Source organism: Penicillium oxalicum, chromosome II (genome assembly GCF_001723175.1).
Source record: "Penicillium oxalicum strain HP7-1 chromosome II, whole genome shotgun sequence".
NCBI classification, from domain to species: Eukaryota; Fungi; Ascomycota; class Eurotiomycetes; order Eurotiales; family Aspergillaceae; genus Penicillium; species Penicillium oxalicum.
The window spans coordinates 785,736-803,050 of NC_064651.1; the positions used below are offsets into that span (position 1 = coordinate 785,736).

The window sequence follows — 17,315 nt, forward strand, 5'->3', positions numbered from 1 at the left end:
CGCTCCACCTTTTTCCTTTTAGTCACCCAACTGACCGGACTCCGAGCTCAAGAGAAATCATGTCGACCTACGTAATTCCAGACTCTATCCATCGAGGCTCGCTTCTCTTGCCTCCTCCTCCTTCTCCACCTGCGAAGTCTGTCTGATCTGCCTGTTCCTTACCACGATGGCGGACAATCCTCCGACACTCAACTGGTCCGCCCAGCTCGCCGTCACACCTCGTCACCGTTCGCCCAAACTCCCCGGCGACAAAATCACCCTGCCGCAATCCGCACTTGAACAGCTTCTTGCTGCTGCGCCTCTCCAACCAGTGCCCGGCGTGGCGCGCAACGCTCGTATCCACACGTCCACCTTTGACCCTTTCAATCCACACACATTTGCCGCCGAGGCGCGCGCACGGGAACAAGTTGAGGATCGGCAACAGGCGTTGCCTCACCCGCTCACCTTTCGGATCGTGAACCCGCAGAACAACCGGTTCGTGTATGCGGGTATTCGAGAGTTTTCGGCGACAGAGAATGAAGTTGTTTTGAGTACACTGCTGCGCGAGGCACTTGGGATCAATGACGGTGGTGATGATACGAGGAGTCACGGCGCTGATGCCGGAGACGGGGACCATGAGCAGGACGTTGCAGTGCAAAGTGGTGACGAGCGTGCCGTTGTCACTGTGCACGCGAAACAATTACCCAAAGGAACCTATGTCCGACTACGGCCTCTGGAGGCAGGGTATGACCCGGAAGATTGGAAAGCGTTGTTAGAGCGGTACATGCGGGACAATTTCACGACGCTCACAACGGGTGAGATTTTGACCGTGCCCGGGACACGGAATGAGTCTTTTCGATTCTTGCTGGACAAGGTCTATCCGGAGGGCGATGGTATCTGCGTGGTTGACACGGATCTGGAGGTGGATATTGTGGCGTTGTCTGAAGAACAGGCACGAGAGACGCTTCAGAAACGACTGGAGCGTGCTGCGCGAGCGCCGGGAACCACGGATGGCAGCTCTGTGGGAGGCACAATCAGCCTTCAAGAAGAGATTGTGGCTCAAGTAAGGCCTGGGGAGTATGTCGACTATGAGCTCCGCGACTGGGACCGGCATGGGGCGCTGGAGATTGAGTTGGCGAGCGATGAGCCAAACGTGTACCTCTTTGCGAGTCCGCTGGGTGCCCGCCAGCAAGGACACCCGCGTGCCGATATGCATGTCTGGGGAGACTACTCGTCTGACCTCTCAAAAAAGTTTCATATTCGGCCAACTAATGTGGCTCTGGAGGGCGCCGAAGCGATCTATATCTCTGCGTATGCCAGTGCTCTCGAGTCCCACGTGGAAGCTTTGGTCTCGTCATCGTCGTCCCAACCGCTGAAATATACTTTACGTGTGAAAGCAAGGGCAGAGGCAGAGATGGGCACAAAGGCTCAAGAAGACCTGGGACAAGAGGACCATGCACCTGGGGACGCTCAGTGCCAGAATTGTCAACAATGGGTTCCGGAGCGGACACTCGTCCTTCATGAAAACTTCTGCCTTCGCAACAACATTCTTTGCCCAAAATGCGGCAATGTCTTCCAGAAACGGTCACCCGAGTGGGCAAATCACTGGCATTGCTCTCACGACTCGTCGCACGGTAACGACGCTGTGAGTAAACAAAGCCACGACACAATATACCACACGCCACACAACTGCCCTGATTGTGATGCGCAATTCGACGGTCTCCCCGGTCTGGCTCAGCATCGCACCACCGACTGCCCAGGAAAACTCATCCTCTGTCAATTCTGCCACCTCCTCGTTCCTCAACGGGGGGATTCCGACTCTGACTTCCATGATCCTGAAGTCGTCCTCTCGGGTCTCACCCCGCACGAACTCGTCGACGGCGGTCGAACAACAGAATGCCACCTTTGCAGCAAAATCGTGCGTCTGCGAGACATGAACACTCACCTCCGACACCACGATCTCGAACGGATCTCTCGACCACCGCCACAAATCTGTCTGAACCAAAACTGTGGCCGCACCCTCTCCAGCGGCAGCGGAGGCAACAAATCCTTGGGTCTGTGCAGCATCTGTTTCGGCCCCTTATACGTAGATACCTACGACCCCGAAGGCAAAGCTCTCCGCCGACGCATTGAGCGCCGCTACCTCTCCCAGTTAATGAGCGGCTGCGGCAAAGGCTGGTGTCAGAACTCGTATTGCAAAACGGGCAAGTCCCACTTGCCATCGAACCCCGATGACTCCGGTTCCGCAGGTACGCTGAGCGTCGCGGAGATCACCGCGATCACCCGCCCGCTCGTTGACCCGATCCACGTTCATCCAGATATCCCCAACACGGCCCCCTTTTACTTTTGTACCGACGAGACGGGCCAACATCGTCGAAATTTGGCCGAGCTGGTAGCTGCACAGGGTGTTGCAGACAGCCATGACAACAGCGCCGAGCAGACGACGACGAATCCAAAAAAGACGTATGATCTTGCCTGGTGCGTTGCTGCGGCCGAGGCTGCCGGGGGAGATTTGGACAAGATGAGGGAGTGGTTGAGTAGATGGGCACCTGCCAAGGGGGAGACATCTTCCGCTTTATAAAGGCCTCGATATTTAGATGGGATGACTGGAGGATTTCACGTTGCATTCGTTGTCTTGTCATTGCGTTGCATTGCATTTTCTTTTTTACAGTTCTTGGTGCCACGAGACGGTGGACATGCCTTGTATAGAATAGACGAGATGGAATTCAACCAACCTTTTACACCTATAGATCCGAGATACTTCTAGCCGTAGAAACCCAATATTAGCCCCGTGAGTAGAGACTCAGCATTCTCGGCAGGCCTTCTCGACCATCCACAGATCATACTTCCATTTTTGCTTTTTTTTCCCCTTCTTTTTCCCCCTTCTTTCTACGTTAATCACCTTTTTTCGTATTCAACTCTTCCACCAATCTAAATCCCTGGGTTTTGCTCTCCATTATTTGGAAAAAAAAACATGGAAATAATGCACCGACGCTTCAGATAAGACCTCAGTAGAATCAGTGCTGGCAATGCAAAATACATGACTTGACTAAAGAAAGGTAGATCTAGAAACGTTGGATTCGAAATGGATCAACTGAACAAAAAAACACTTTTGCACTCGGGTTTGTACCCTTTCTTTGGACTCATTCCCACCTTTCTACAGTACTAATTTTCTTGAAGATGTACTATTGGTTTGGTGTTTTTTTCCGTTTCGTGTCGTTCTTCTTCGTCTGCTTCTCCTCCTTCTTCTTGACCCATTTCCTCCCATTTCCTCCTCGTGCCAAGTGTCAGGCCATGAAAAACCTAAGTAGAAGGGGGAAAAAAGAGTTCTCTCATCAGTTCTTCCATCACACAGCTCCCGTCTTGGCCGCCAATGATCCAGTTCCCCTAGATGAAAAGATGCCCATGATCCCAAAAACCACGTAGAACAAGGCCAACGGATACGCCACCAATCCGCGCATGCCACTCATTCGAGCCACGGCACAAAACATCCCCGACGAGCTATATGTGCACCAGCCCACCGCTGCCGTGTGTCAAAAGGTACCCGAACAGGGTATCCATGGGGATCAGAATCCCCACCAAGGCCGTCAAGACTAGTGGCAAGAAGCAATAGCCCAGGACGCTTGCGGAGCGAGGGAACGTCAGGGTTGCAGAGAAATGGCCTGCCGCACCGCCAACCCCGCCGAGCCGCCCGAGGCGACGATACACCGAGATGGGGTTTGTGGTGCGGAGAGTAGTTGGCGGCAGGATGATCGGCGGCGGCGCTGGCGGCAGAGACGGCATCGAGGGCGGGCGACATGAGACTGAGGATCAAGTGCAGGGCGACGGTGCCGAAGACAGCGACGCCATAAATATATCCGTAGAAGACTTTGCCGGAGAGAAGCAAAAAGGTGCCGTAGAGCACGATGTAGAGGAGGGCGCCGTAGAGGTCGCTGTCGTCCATGAGATGTCGATCGATTGAGGCAAAGGGGTTGAGAACGGTCAAGGTCTAGTACACACGCGCGCGGAAAGAGAGAGAAGCCACGAGTTAGATAAATCATGTCAATTTGCAACATGTTCCTCCCTCCCCCCCTCCTCTCCTCCGTCGACTACCTCCCCAATATCCTTTCGACGATACCGAAAAGCAAAGAGAAAAGAAAGAGGGTCTCTCACCTTTGTCCGAATATGTTCAAAATTCACCCCCAATTCCTCCAATAACGGCGGCTCACCATCATACCCTTCTGTCCCAAACGCCGCCAACCATCCCGTTCGCAAACCGCCCTGTTCCCCCATCCTCCCACTGACTCCGGCCGCTGGACCTCCGAATCCGCCATACCCACCGCCGACGGGGTAAGACTGCGCTGCGGAACCGGGCGCACCTCCGAAGCCGGCGCCGTACGAGGCTTGTGAGTGTGTCGTGTGGCCGGAGACTGTGGAATAGGATGAGGGGAAGAACTGGAGGTTTTGGGCGCTGCCTTGCGGCGCGTACCCTTGAGGGGATTGTTGTGGGTTGGGGTAGTATTGAGCCATTGTTGGCTGAAGAGATTGTTGAGGAAGACAAGAAACAGGGACTCGATGGAGCTGGGATCGTGGACGAGGTAAGAGTATCAAAGCCGTTTGATCGTGGAAGAGTGAGGGTCGAGGCGCACTGGGAGTGGGCGAGGGGGGGAGAAGCTTAAGCTGAGGTGGACTCGGCCGTCGATGTTAATCTAATCGGCAATCGGACAGTTGGCGGACTGTCCGCACTCCGCACGATGACACAGTCGGAGTCACGTGGTTATCCTGATGTATACCCGTGAACCCAACGTGGGTGATGATACAGAAGTGACCCTCTGGATCGTAATCATGATTGTTGACCTCATTCTCGTCACCCAATTCGAGCTGCCTGTTCCATTCAAAGGATGGTCATGCCAGTCAAGGTTCCGGACAAGCAGCCTCCTCCGAGTCTACTGAACCACGATGCGTGAAGAAGACAGAGCTTAGAATCTGGAGTATGCGTGTCGCCTCTCCTTCTTGTCTCTCTTGGGCCGGGAATCTCAATAAGCTGGAAAACCAATCACGCCAAATAAACACCAAGTAAAATCCAGGGAATTAATTTTTTTTTGAATCGACGAGATAATTGACACCGCTAAGCTCTAATCACCAAGACAAATTTCTACAAGAAATTAATACCAATTCCCAATTGCAGGCCCTTGCGGCCCTCCTCGCCCTTGCGCAGCACCAACGGTAGAGAAAAGTTCAACTCAAAGCGAGCGACAGGGTGGGCGTACACAATACCCATACCGGCCGCGATGCTGGGGAGTCCAGTCTGAAGATCGGAGACGGTGGACACAACGGCATCCTGCACCTCGGCACCTGTGGTGGGAGTGGCCTTTTGAGATGTGCGCAGGGGAAGAAGACGGCCACCGTTCAAAAAGAGCTGCATGCGCAGAGGCTTGTCGGCACCGACGCGAGGCAGCGGGAAGAGCAGGTTGGTGCTGGCCGCGGCGTAGACATCGCCGCCCAAAGCGTCCACACCCTCTCGGGGACCCAGACCACACAGTCGGAAGCCGCGCACGTCGGTCGGTCCACCCAGGAAGAATCGGTCATTGATCCGGGACAATTGAGGACGAGCATCAGAGTCCAGGCCCAGAGGGACAAGAAGACCAGCGCGGAAGCTGGTGGTGAGACTGACGCCGCTGTCCCCCTGGATGCCCGGAATGGGAATCGGTAGAGCACCCTGGGTCTCCACCTCTGATTTCCAAAAGGAGACATCACCCTTCAAGGGACCCCAACCGGCGACTTCGTTGAAAACCTTGGCGTAGTAACCACGAGACGGCAGCATGGGGTGATCGCGCTGGTCGTTGACCCAGCTGTGGAAGATGCTGCTCTTCACACTGTCACCGGCATCTGCCCGAACCACCGGAGAGGCATTCTCCGCCAGGCCAGTGACTTGTCTCCAGAATCCATTGTAGCCCAATTCATGTCGATGACCGTTCTTGGACAACCATCGGAGCTTACTCCAACCACCCTTCAGAACCTCCTCGTGGCTGGACCAGGATTTCTGTGTAGCACTCGCGATCGCACCGACCTCGAGTCGGAAATCGGGGTCGCACAAGATGGGAGTCTCGAAAGCAGCCTGATAGGCGGACCGGGTCCGTGTACCCAAGGAGGCATTCAAGTTCAGTGTCTCGGCACCACCAAAGACATTGCGCCACAACAGATTACCGTAAGCTGATCCCTCAGCATTTCCGAGATCGGTGCCAGTCTTCAACAGGACCCGTGACTTTTCCTTGGTGGCCAAAAGCACGTCGATGGTACGCAGTCCGGTGGAAGTGGGGCTAGACTCGTCGAGGTGAATGGCAATCGGTTGCTGGAACAGGTCTATCGGGTGTGTTAGAATATGGGAAAGCATCACCTTCTTCTCCGGTGTTTGCGGCATGTATAACGGTTCACGAACCAAATCGCCCCAGCTTGTCTGCCGTCTGCGAGATTTCTCGCAATGCCTCGGAGAGTGTGTAGGGTTTATCCTTGTTCTCGCTGAGCAGAGGGCTCACAATCTTCTCCAGGAATTCCCGACGAGTGTGAGGCGCATTCAGCACCTGAACGGATGAGATGGCGCATGGCAAGGTTGAATTTTCGTCGAGCTAATACCAGCGTCCCAGTTAGCCGAAAGCTCCGGAGAGGGCATACACGATTATTCGCCTGAAGAGTGAACCACGTGATAATCCACAAATAAAGCGGTAGATCTTACCAGCTCTCCAAGACGAGCTTGAGCCTTTTGGAGAATGGCCTGCGTCCGCTCATTGATCGCTTGCTGCTGCTCATCCAACACCTTCGGGTCCTTGCGCTGCTGCAAGCGCTCGAAGATCTACCAAGAAAAGTCAGCGAGGTCAAGACCGCGGGTAGAAGCTGTATCCTAGGGTTCCATACATCTTCGTCGGCAGCAGAGAGAGTCGACGACATTGTGACCGCTGCAATGGCCAATATCTCTGCGTGGCTGTTCCAAGCCTTTGCTCGCGCGTCGGATGATGGAGATGGGCACGTGACAGTCGGAACGAGCGCCGCGGAGCGGCGACTGTCTTGCGCCCGCCCCCCTCCCTCGACCTCTTTTATGGAGATTGTTTCTCAACACAATCACTTACTCCATCACCGTGTCTTTTCAGCTGAGGCCATACTTCTGGATTCTTGATCGCATCTTCACTCTCATTCAATTGCTTCCTCTTGGCCTATCTTTCGCCAAATACAACAAATCCAGAGATGGCGACAAAAGCGGCATACAAGCGAGTGAGTGAATCGGTATTACCTTATGCGCCTGGTAGATTGCGGAGACTAATCGCCCTACGTAGCTTACTCGCGAATACCAAAACATCCAAAAGAACCCTCCGCCCTTTATCATTGCTCATCCGTCTGAGACGAACATTCTCGAGTAGGTCACTACCACTACACGTTTTCTTTTCCCCAACTTCCACCACCCCCGGCGCTGACGTCTGCCCAGATGGCACTATATCCTGACCGGCCCTCCAGGCACCCCATATGAGAATGGCCAATACTGGGGAACGCTGATGTTCCCTCCCGAGTATCCCTTCGCACCTCCCGCCATTCGCATGCACACCCCCAGTGGGCGCTTTCAGCCCTCAACACGACTCTGTCTCTCAATCAGCGACTTTCACCCCAAATCGTTCAACCCGGCATGGGAGGTTTCCACCATTCTCATCGGGCTGCTCTCTTTTATGACGAGTGAAGAGATGACGACAGGCAGTGTGAGCGCCTCTGAGAGTGAGCGTCGCGTCCTGGCCGCGCGATCGCGTTGGTGGAACTCGACCGGTGGAGGATCCCAGGCCAGCGCCACTCCCGGGGTGACCAAGACCACAAAAGGAATCAACAATGTCAAAGCAGGCGATGGCGGTCTCAAATTCCGCACCGAATGGCCGGAGTTAGATCAGGAGAATGTGGCTTGGATGAAAGAGCATCGCATTGACATGGCCACTGGTCAGATCCTGCCTGACCCGAATGCACCCACCAAATGCTCCCCAGAGACCAGCGCCCTACGTCGCCGTCCTACAGGCAGCGCTGCTGGGCTTGGTGCGGTGATGGAAGGCGGGCAGGTCGCTCGGGAGGCCGGGCAAGGTTGGGCGCGTCGCAACCGAGTCTGGATTGGGTTGGCAATGCTGCTGGGTTACGCGCTGGTATCGCGACTGGTCAATGACGTGCAAGGATGAGATATTTTTAGGGGACGATAGATGCTGGGCTGGTTACTAGACATCTCTTTCATGTATTTGTATTTCTTTTCCCCCTGTGTGGGTCATCATTGGCCCTTCCACGTGGTTAGTTGTTGCAGCATTAGGAAGGCGCCTCGCAAAGATCTCGAGATCGAGAAACAGTTCCAGATGTCTGCTTCTGGGACGTCTGAATCGCTACGACGATTCTTGCAATTTTCATTGTCGTGTTGCGATAGACTCACTCCTTCCCTTGTAATTCTGCCGTTCCTTACAATCCTTCTGCACGTGTTGTCTCGGGTCAAGTCCCTCGACATTTCCTCCAGCACCACCGCCTCTCTCATATGCCCTACCACTACTATCGTTTGAGATCAATCCATCTCACGTTTAAAGTGGGCTTGTGTGCATCTTCGAATTCGGTGTCGCAAAAGATAAGCTGCTGAATCGGGCGGAAGCTTACCCACCGATTCCCCGCAGATCGCTGGGGAACCACCAGTTGATCAGCGAGGCTGGGCAACCACCGCGACCACCACCACCCCCATCACCATCTTTTCTCTGTCCTATTCGACGACTTCCTTTGCATCACTGTGCGAGGCCAAGGCCATTTCGTTCTCGACGTCGCCCTGCTTTGTCAACCTGGCGCATTGCCCAGAGTCCACTGAGCACCGCTCGTCCGAACCAAAGCCATGAACAGACCTTAGGCCCGATCGATCTGCTACGGGCTTTCCCAACGCCCGTCATCCTTTTCCTCCTTCCTCTCCTTCTCCTCTTCTTGGACGAACGTGCTTTGAGTTCTTGTATTCTTGCTCCCCTCTCATTCTCCGGAATATTTTTCCTATCTACTGGTGCACTCGACGGTGTATCTCCGATTTATTGTGCTGCCCAACTCTATCGCGTCCCGACTTCCAATCCCCAGTCGCACACATCACACATCCGAACACACGCACACCCTGGCTTAGGCCCCTTGGGCCCCAACGATGGATCAGCCGCAGTCCGAGAGCGTTGCGCCAGACTCTCGGACTTCCCGTTCAGGTTTGTGCTCCAGACTTCCCTTGCACCCTTTCCCGGGCTAGACCCACCACGATTTTCCCCCGGCGCGGACCTCCTGGACAAGTGAGAGATTGCCGAGGAAGGGGGGGGCCGAGGCGGCGCTTGAAGATCCCCCGCGCGTCACCTGAAGTGTGCCCCCCTCATATCTGCGCCGATGGATAGTTTGTCCTTTCGCAAGGACTGCAGAGGGTGGCTCCAGCCGAGCAGCCAAAGACTCAACACTAGCCTGGCGCTTCGCCCGGCTGGTGGCTGAATGGCGGGTCCCGCTAACCTTTCCTTCCTCTCGGGATAAACTCTCGATCAGTTCATGATTCGATTGGTTGCAATTAGAATTAATCGAGATTGATGCTTGATCTTCAAGTGGCGCCGCCCTTGGCATATGGACTGGGCCAAAGATCCCCGAGCTGGCCCTGTAGAGAGAGACACACACACAGACAGACACACAGCGAGAGAAAGAGAGAGAGATAGAGGGAGAGAGCGAGAGATCTGCACGATCAAGCTTTGCTATTGTGACTAATGTTTGAGGCGCAGACAATCAATCTGGATCGACATCCGACGCTCCGCTAGATAGACCCACGTTCACTTTCATAGATCATGACGATGACTTGACGTCCAAACGAATCAAGGATGCCAATGCCCGCAAAGCCATCCGCTCTCATGTGATGCGAGATGTGCGCCGCCGAGAAAGACTAGCCGGGTTGAAAAGAACAGCAAGGCGCGATAGCAGCAATCAAGGCGCTCCGGCGAAATCGCGCACCGGCAAAGACAGTTCTCCAACGGAAAAGACTCTAGTTCTAAGATCAGCGTCGCCGTCATCAAGCTCTTTAACATCATCCAGCGTTGAGGTCCAGAGCAAGCGTCGTGGATCTTCTACGACGCGGCGAGATCGATCTACCAAACGGGCTGCTAGCCATGCAGACTCACTCCAGACGACCTCCGGTCCTCGAGCACTGCCCAGCTCATGGTCAATCGCACCGTTCTGCACAACTCCTGGAACGAGCAAGTTGACTTACAAGGTTGCTTACCTGGTCCATCATTGTAAGTTCCACGCCTTCACAAGCCAACAGAGCTCAGGGATGAAATGTTCAACCATTTTGGCACACCGACTCTCAACTAATACTCGGTCCCCAACCCCCCAAAAGTCACATCTGTCCTGGTGCCAACAAGTTTTCCTACGGCGGCAATGGCAAAGAGAGCTCTGATTCGATCCTCTTTCTCGGACTCGGGCAGTTTCTACGGTCTCATGTGCATGAGCGCTGCCCACCGGGCGGTCCTGTCATCAGCTCACTTGGGAGGCATGGACGTGGCTCGCTCGAATTTCATTGCCAACGATCCTGATTATTGCTCCATGAGGGCAAAATGCATCCACGAGATGAATTTGAAAATCAGCGATCCCAAAAAAGCATTGACGGATGAAGCGTTTGACACTATCATTAACTTGCTCAATGGCGCGGTATGTCGGCTTGTCATTTCCCCGAAATTTATGGTCAAGGGTCAAGGACGCATGCTCATTTCGCTGCAGCTCATCGGTGGATTTTACGACGAGTCCCGGATTCACCTCATGGGGATGAAACGGATGGTAGACCTGCGAGGAGGGATCACACACGAAAAGATGCGGGCAACTTCCATGTGGGCGGCCATTGTCGTGTAAGTGTCCTAGTCCTGACGGGGTAAAGTATCTGAATGAGTCTCTAACGCACGAGTTCAGCACCGACGTGAAGGCTGCGTCCGGTATCCTCGCCAGACCCCTTTCCCCTCGCTTGGGATCTCCCGCCGATATCTCCAGAAGTTCAACGCCGAATCCAGCCTCTTATATCATCGATCACCCATCAAACGGGGTCTGGGTTCTTCTCCAACCTGGCGCTCAGTCTCCCACTAATTCGTATCCTTTACATGGTCCGAGACCTCGTTTTCTACAACCTGGCCGCACACATCAATCTTGGCGCTCTCATGCCGTCTGATCATCAATTCTTCAGTTCACTCAATCACTCTGTGGAACATCAACTGCTCGCTTATATCTACCCTGACGACCCTGAAAATCCAAATCCCCATTCGCAACCCATAGACTTACATCCCATTGAAGCTCTCACGCGAGTGGCCACCATCACCTTTCTCAACAAATTCCTCATCATCGCTCCGCCCTCTTGCGGTCTTGGCCGCGCTCTCACACGCCACTGTGTCAACGCGGTCAACGACTGCCCATTCTCCCTCCTGCACACCATGCCCAAAGGAAACTACGGACTCTTTGCCTGGGCTCTCTTCACGGCCTCCCAGAACTTGACCGGGTACCCTGAACGACAGTGGTTTGTGCAGCGGCTGGCCCGCGTCGCCAAGATCTGCGACTGGCATCACTGGGACCAGGTCTCCAGAATCATGTCCGATTACTTTTATGTCGGCCACCTTCATGGCGAAGAGTGGAGGACAATCTGGGACGAGGTGGCTGCCGAGGTAGTGGTACCGGATGAGGACACATAGTACGATTGGATCCCGCTGCCCATGCGGATACTTGTTTCTTTATTCGTCTGTGAACTTTGATACCCTGCTGCTTCGTTTTGGTTCTCTCCGACGTTGGTTAGATCATTTTCCTCGTACAGTTGGCCCAGCAATCCAATTTGCATGTTGGCATACGACGGGATTTTGGCCAGACTCCACGACCCGCGGATCATACGCCGAATGACATCTCCCGTGAGGCTTACCCTGTTCAAGGGTCATTTCAGCAGATCCGCATTCTCGCCGTGAACAATTTTCAGACGTCGGCGGTGCCACTTGCACGCTGGACTAGGTTGGATTGCCTCCTCTTCGACCCCATGCCGTGTGAGATACACCGGACCGGCCTGGGCTCGTGCTACTGATTGATATACTCGAAAGCCTTGCCCAGATATGTCGGCCTCCACACGACTTGTAACATGAAAAGTCTGTCGGTTTTCAAAAAGAGCTTCATTGTTTATCTGATAATCCGTGAAGGATCATCCTTACTACCACATACTTGTATCGGCTTCTCTCAGCGACTGTACTTTTCTATCTTGTGTCAAAATACCACATCTGTGCGTTCTTCATATTTGAATCTTGGGATACTGTCCTTTCCGATGTGGCAAACAGGCGAGCTGTGGACCTGTGACAGGCTTTGAAAAGTGAATTGTACGAGCTAACATTCGAGAAGAGTAGAACAAATCTCATAGCTCAAAAATAAATACGGTGTCTTCGATCCTGATTCTGTCTAGCGCGATACTTTAGAAGGGGCTACTCAAATAAGGGTCTTCGCTCTACGGAGGCATGTGCATGGAGAGTCCACCCGTCCTCCCAGGTCATATCTAGATTTCTCTAAAATGCTTCCACCTCATCCCTGAAGTCTCTTGTAAGACGTAAGCGACAAAGTTTGCCGGATATATCCCTGAGGAAATAGAGGTTACACAGGGAATTACATAAAAAAACTGCTGAACATGAGAGGACTCGTTGAATGAGCTTGTGATTCACCGGCCGGGGGCGAGGAATCCAATTGTCCGATCAAGTTGAGGAACAACACGTCCACCATAGCCAATCTCTCTAGAAATGAGCCGCGACCTAGGTGGTGTTGTTACGGATGTCAACCTTGAAAGACGGTATGCTTATTAAGTCCAGCGAGAGATAGCAGCCTGGACTCTGCTGCATGAAAGCCATGCTCGTACAAGCAAAGAGCCCTGTCCTGTCCGTTCGCCCGGGCAGTCGGAGACGAATTGAAGCTTGCCATTTAACGGACCTCAATAGATATTCTTCACGGTACATGCAGTAGAGCAGTCTGAAAAAGGTGTTCAGCAGTCAGGGAAGTCATCCGGGACATCACGACGGATCAAATTTGCCGGCTGTTCTCCCCAATGTAGGTCATAAAGTTGTGCATTTTCCACCTTTTGCTCTCTTGAGAACCCCCATCCCGATCTCACTTGTCGGGTCATTTCCCAATCGGAGATTTCTCAATCCCGCGGCTCACCTCGTCTTGATGATCCATCTCTCGTCCCGATAGTCTACTTTGTACTCGAAAGGGACCAAGACGGGTCCGAGGATACTCTGACTGGGTCATTTGCGTTTCTCTTCCTTGTTTGCCGAGGTTGATCTATTTGGCATGCTATGTTTCATCTTATTTGATGTTTTCCAATATTTTCCAGTCCTCCTCTGCAGCGACTTGACAGTGCTGACTGGACTGCTTGGATGCTAACCTGGTGCATTCTTCCGAGAATTACAATATTCAACGAAACTTCTGGTCCTCGGGCATAAAGATTACCCCAACGCAACGAGACGAGGGATTATGGTGTAGATCCGGGGGAATGAGATCACAATCTGGCGATCTCTCTACCTATTGGGGGACTTTAGCCTAATAAGAGCTCGCATCTTTGGCGGCTTTTGGTACACTCTGACCACGGGTATTTTCCAGGCAGGACAAAGATTATCCCAATTCTCCCGAGTCCAAAGCCTTGGCCAAACGTAGGGGAAAAAAAAGAAAAAGTTTCAAATAGAAAAATATAGAAATCGAGACTGTCTTAGCTCTCGGGTGAATTGCAGGGGTGAAAACTTGCCCAGTGGTCTTTCGCTGGCGACACCTACAAAATCACCCCGCGGAAGATCTCCCGAAGCAGCAGCAGCACGATGATGCACATTGCCAAAATCAGCTATTGCGGTCACATCGGGGCTGCAGATACCCCTCAATCAAATTGGTGGCAGGAGGGGGCAAACATCACACCATGATGAGCATTCTCTCCATGGGTGAAGAGGATCCAATATACCCCGGTGCTGGTAGGATGAGCATAGAATGTGGGGCCATTTGAAGCATTCAAATACCAGCACGATCAATATAGACGCATGGTCATGCTGTCTTGCAACAATTGCAAGTGAAGTCAGCTGGGCAGAATGCTGATCAGTGCAAGTCGATGGGCGCCTCTGGCCCTCATCGTGTCCAGTCTCCATCTTTGGTGTCTCTCGGTCAGTGCGGTGACCCTACCAGACTCGTACGATGTGGTCTGGACGACTCCAAGCAAGAACTCGGCGGGCTCGATGCCACTTGGTGGAGGGGATATCGGACTAAATGCGTGGTCTGAAAACGGTGGGTGATTCTCTTCTCTCGATTCATCGAAACGAGAGTATCATGTGATTCATCACTGACACGTTACTCTGTGAATGACAGGGACGATCCTCTTTTATATTCAGAAGAGCGGCACCTTCGATGAGAACAACTCCTTTTTGAAATTGGGCAGAGTCAGACTCGCATTTGATCCGAATCCCTTCACGGGTGGCTTCTTCGAGCAGCGTCTCGTCATCAACGACGGATATGTCCGCTTCACCGGCGACCACCAGACCGTGGTCAATCTGTGGGTGGATGTCCACAATCCCGTCATTCATGCCGACATTCAAAGCGCTATCGATATCAAGGTCACCGCATCCTATGAGAACTGGCGATATGAAGACTACGCAATGCGCCAGGGTGAACAAGGTGAGCAGTGTTATCACGCGCTACAGGGGCGAGTCGAGGATCTGCTGGCTAACAAGGAAAATCTACGAATTCTCATCACAGCTCAATCATCATGGGGCGCTGGAGTGGCGCCACAATATCCAAACATCACATCTTATGCCGACAAGATCACCTACCATCGAAGGGGGATATTGATGAGCCATCGAAACGAGAAATTACCACTGTGGGATTTCCAGACAGCCCAGCAGCAATTGAGCAAGTTCAAGGATCAGCTCTACACGCCCATGCGAGACAATGAGGTCGGTCTTGTTTCATCTCCCCCAGAAGAAGATTTGGATCTGTCCAGGCAGCGTCACTGATCCGCTTCACTGTGCTCCCTCTCTTAGTTTGGACTGTGGATGTACTCTCCGCAATTACAACCCGGTCACACGAGCAAGGGAACGTATGTGAATACGCCATTCAAAGCTTGGACTCTCTTGACAAGACGACCGATGAAATCCTTCAACATTCAACTAGCGCTCTACCAGGATCAGACCAGCAGCCATGCCGACTGGTTGAAGGGGTTACAGTCGATCATTGACAATGCGCTCACCAACACAATGGAAGACACCATCAGTTGGTGGCATCGCTTTTGGGATCGCTCCTATATCATTATCAATGAGAACGCAACCATGACCGACCCCGGTTTCCAGGTCGGAAAGAACTATCAGCTCTGGCGCTATACGATGGGTTGCAACGCCTACGGGCAATGGCCCACCAAATTCAATGGGGGAATGCACACATTCGATCCAGTTTTTGTCGATCCAAATGAGCATTGGACTCCAGATTACCGTCGTTGGGGAGGAGGAACATTTACGGCCCAGAATCAACGGCTGCTCTACTGGCCCTTGCTCCGTTCAGGCGATTTCGATGTCATGAAAGCGCAGTTTGAATTCTACCGGCGCATCACCGGGAACGCACGTCTCGTTGCCTCCCACTTTTTCAATGTCACGGCTGCACATTTCAACGAGCAGATCGACAATAGCGGTCTTCCAAATGTGTATGAGTATGACGGCAATTCATATCGCTTCAAGCAACAGCGTCCTGCAAACTACCCAGTGGGTGAATGCTGGAGCTCATGGCTCGTCTTTCTACAAGACACGGCCAACGAGTTTGCAGACATGATCCTCCAAGCCAATCTCTACTCAGGATTTGACGTCTCCCCGTATCTTGATTTTATCGAAAGCCAGCTGGCCTGGTTTGACCGGTACTATCAGCGAAATCTTTTATCCATGGACGCGTGGTCTCTGAATGGTGCCAATGGCGACGGCCAACTGATCATCTATCCAGCCTCAGGGGCCGAGACGTATAAAAACGCATACAATCCCGCATCAACAATCGCGGGCTTGCGAAAAGTCATCAAGGATCTCCTGAAAGTCGACCAGTTTAAACTGTCAAACAGCACCTACTATGAATCCTATCTGAAGCGAATCCCAGAAACTCCCTTGCGCGTCCAACAAGGCCACACGACAATCGCACCCGCCATTGCCTACAGCCGCCTCCAAAACTCCGAAATACCTCAACTCTACCCGGTCTTTCCCTGGGGTGAATTTGGCCTCGGATTGCCCAATTTGACCATCGCACTGGACACCTACAACTACGACACCGAAACCCAGGACTTTAAGGCGAATGTAGGCTGGAAACAGGATGTCATTTGGATGGCCAGAATGGGCGTAACCCACATGGCAGCCAACATGACCGAGGAAAGGTTTGCAGACAGCACCACTTTCCGATTCCCAGTCTTCAAGGGGCCCAACTTTGACTGGGCGCCGGATATGAATCACTACGGTTCCGGATCGATTGGCTTGCAGGAACAACTTTTGCAGACTACGGCCGGTGATGAGATTCGTCTGCTTGGCGCTTGGCCTGATCGATGGAATGCTCGGTTCAAGCTTTGGGCGCCGCAGAACACAACGGTGGAAGGCGTCGTCTACGGAGGAACGATGACTCGTCTGGCAGTCACGCCGAGCAGCCGCATGTCGGATGTGGTCTATGGCTCTGCATGATGTGAGGAGCGGGGTTGACCTTGGCATAACCATCTAGCAGGGTAGATGTCTCGATCAATTAAGAAAGAGACGTTATCAATCGTTGTACTTCTGTGTAATCTGCCCATGACTCTGCCCCGTCTTCAGGGGACTCCAATCTGGTGAAGCCCAAGCGATAGAAATGTCAAACAGTCTACCTGGACCCGAGTAGGGGGGGGTCATCTTGACCTATGAACCTACAAACTATCGCAACCAATACTACCTACTCCAAAAAACACCCGCTATTCCTCCTAAAAAAATACTGATGTACTGAGCAGTTCCTGACACAACCCCATCCGCCCAATTTCGATATCTGATTACATGGTAATCTCCACACCCAGACTAAAGCCTCTATCCGAATGTATTCCGAAAAATCCATGATAGCTTCTCAAACATTCAAGGTTGCTTTCTACCTCACTTTAGCAAATTGGGGACACCAAAGGCATGGTCTCTAAAACGGAACGAGTTGATCTAGTTAGATGATGGCGCTCTCCACTCGGGGTTTGCTTTTCGTCTAGAGACTATATAACTACTTCTTCTGTCGCATGTCTGTCACTTTCTTCTGTTAAAAAAATATATATATTCTCAGTCCAAAGTCTCAGAAATTCC

At 52.7% G+C, this 17,315-nt stretch overlaps 6 protein-coding genes across 6 annotated transcripts; 4 read left to right on the forward strand and 2 right to left on the reverse strand.

Annotated features, from left to right (window-relative positions):
- Positions 1-166: 166 nt before the first annotated feature.
- Positions 167-2,560, forward strand: POX_b02165 (uncharacterized protein; the record flags this gene model as incomplete). Its single annotated transcript, XM_050111080.1, has 1 exon — positions 167-2,560. One exon carries the CDS (start codon positions 167-169, stop codon positions 2,558-2,560), a length of 2,394 nt encoding a protein of 797 aa, XP_049971426.1.
- Positions 2,561-3,326: 766 nt separating this feature from the next.
- Positions 3,327-4,488, reverse strand: POX_b02166 (Protein transport protein YIP1; the record flags this gene model as incomplete). Its single annotated transcript, XM_050111081.1, has 3 exons — positions 3,327-3,502; positions 3,559-3,967; positions 4,132-4,488. The coding sequence occupies 3 exons, from the start codon at positions 4,486-4,488 to the stop codon at positions 3,327-3,329; spliced, it is 942 nt and encodes a 313-aa protein (XP_049971427.1).
- Positions 4,489-5,113: 625 nt separating this feature from the next.
- POX_b02167 (SAM50-like protein) lies at positions 5,114-6,903 on the reverse strand (the record flags this gene model as incomplete). The annotated part of the gene is made up of 4 exons (XM_050111082.1): positions 5,114-6,321; positions 6,398-6,584; positions 6,692-6,808; positions 6,871-6,903. The coding sequence occupies 4 exons, from the start codon at positions 6,901-6,903 to the stop codon at positions 5,114-5,116; spliced, it is 1,545 nt and encodes a 514-aa protein (XP_049971428.1).
- Positions 6,904-7,197: 294 nt separating this feature from the next.
- POX_b02168 (Ubiquitin-conjugating enzyme) lies at positions 7,198-8,159 on the forward strand (the record flags this gene model as incomplete). The annotated part of the gene is made up of 3 exons (XM_050111083.1): positions 7,198-7,224; positions 7,287-7,366; positions 7,436-8,159. 3 exons carry the CDS (start codon positions 7,198-7,200, stop codon positions 8,157-8,159), a joined length of 831 nt encoding a protein of 276 aa, XP_049971429.1.
- Positions 8,160-9,133: 974 nt separating this feature from the next.
- POX_b02169 (uncharacterized protein) lies at positions 9,134-11,681 on the forward strand (the record flags this gene model as incomplete). The annotated part of the gene is made up of 6 exons (XM_050111084.1): positions 9,134-9,188; positions 9,738-10,244; positions 10,349-10,659; positions 10,729-10,853; positions 10,915-10,937; positions 10,993-11,681. 6 exons carry the CDS (start codon positions 9,134-9,136, stop codon positions 11,679-11,681), a joined length of 1,710 nt encoding a protein of 569 aa, XP_049971430.1.
- A 2,403-nt stretch (positions 11,682-14,084) lies between these two features.
- POX_b02170 (uncharacterized protein) lies at positions 14,085-16,688 on the forward strand (the record flags this gene model as incomplete). The annotated part of the gene is made up of 3 exons (XM_050111085.1): positions 14,085-14,277; positions 14,359-14,942; positions 15,030-16,688. 3 exons carry the CDS (start codon positions 14,085-14,087, stop codon positions 16,686-16,688), a joined length of 2,436 nt encoding a protein of 811 aa, XP_049971431.1.
- Between the last annotated feature and the right edge of the window lie 627 nt (positions 16,689-17,315).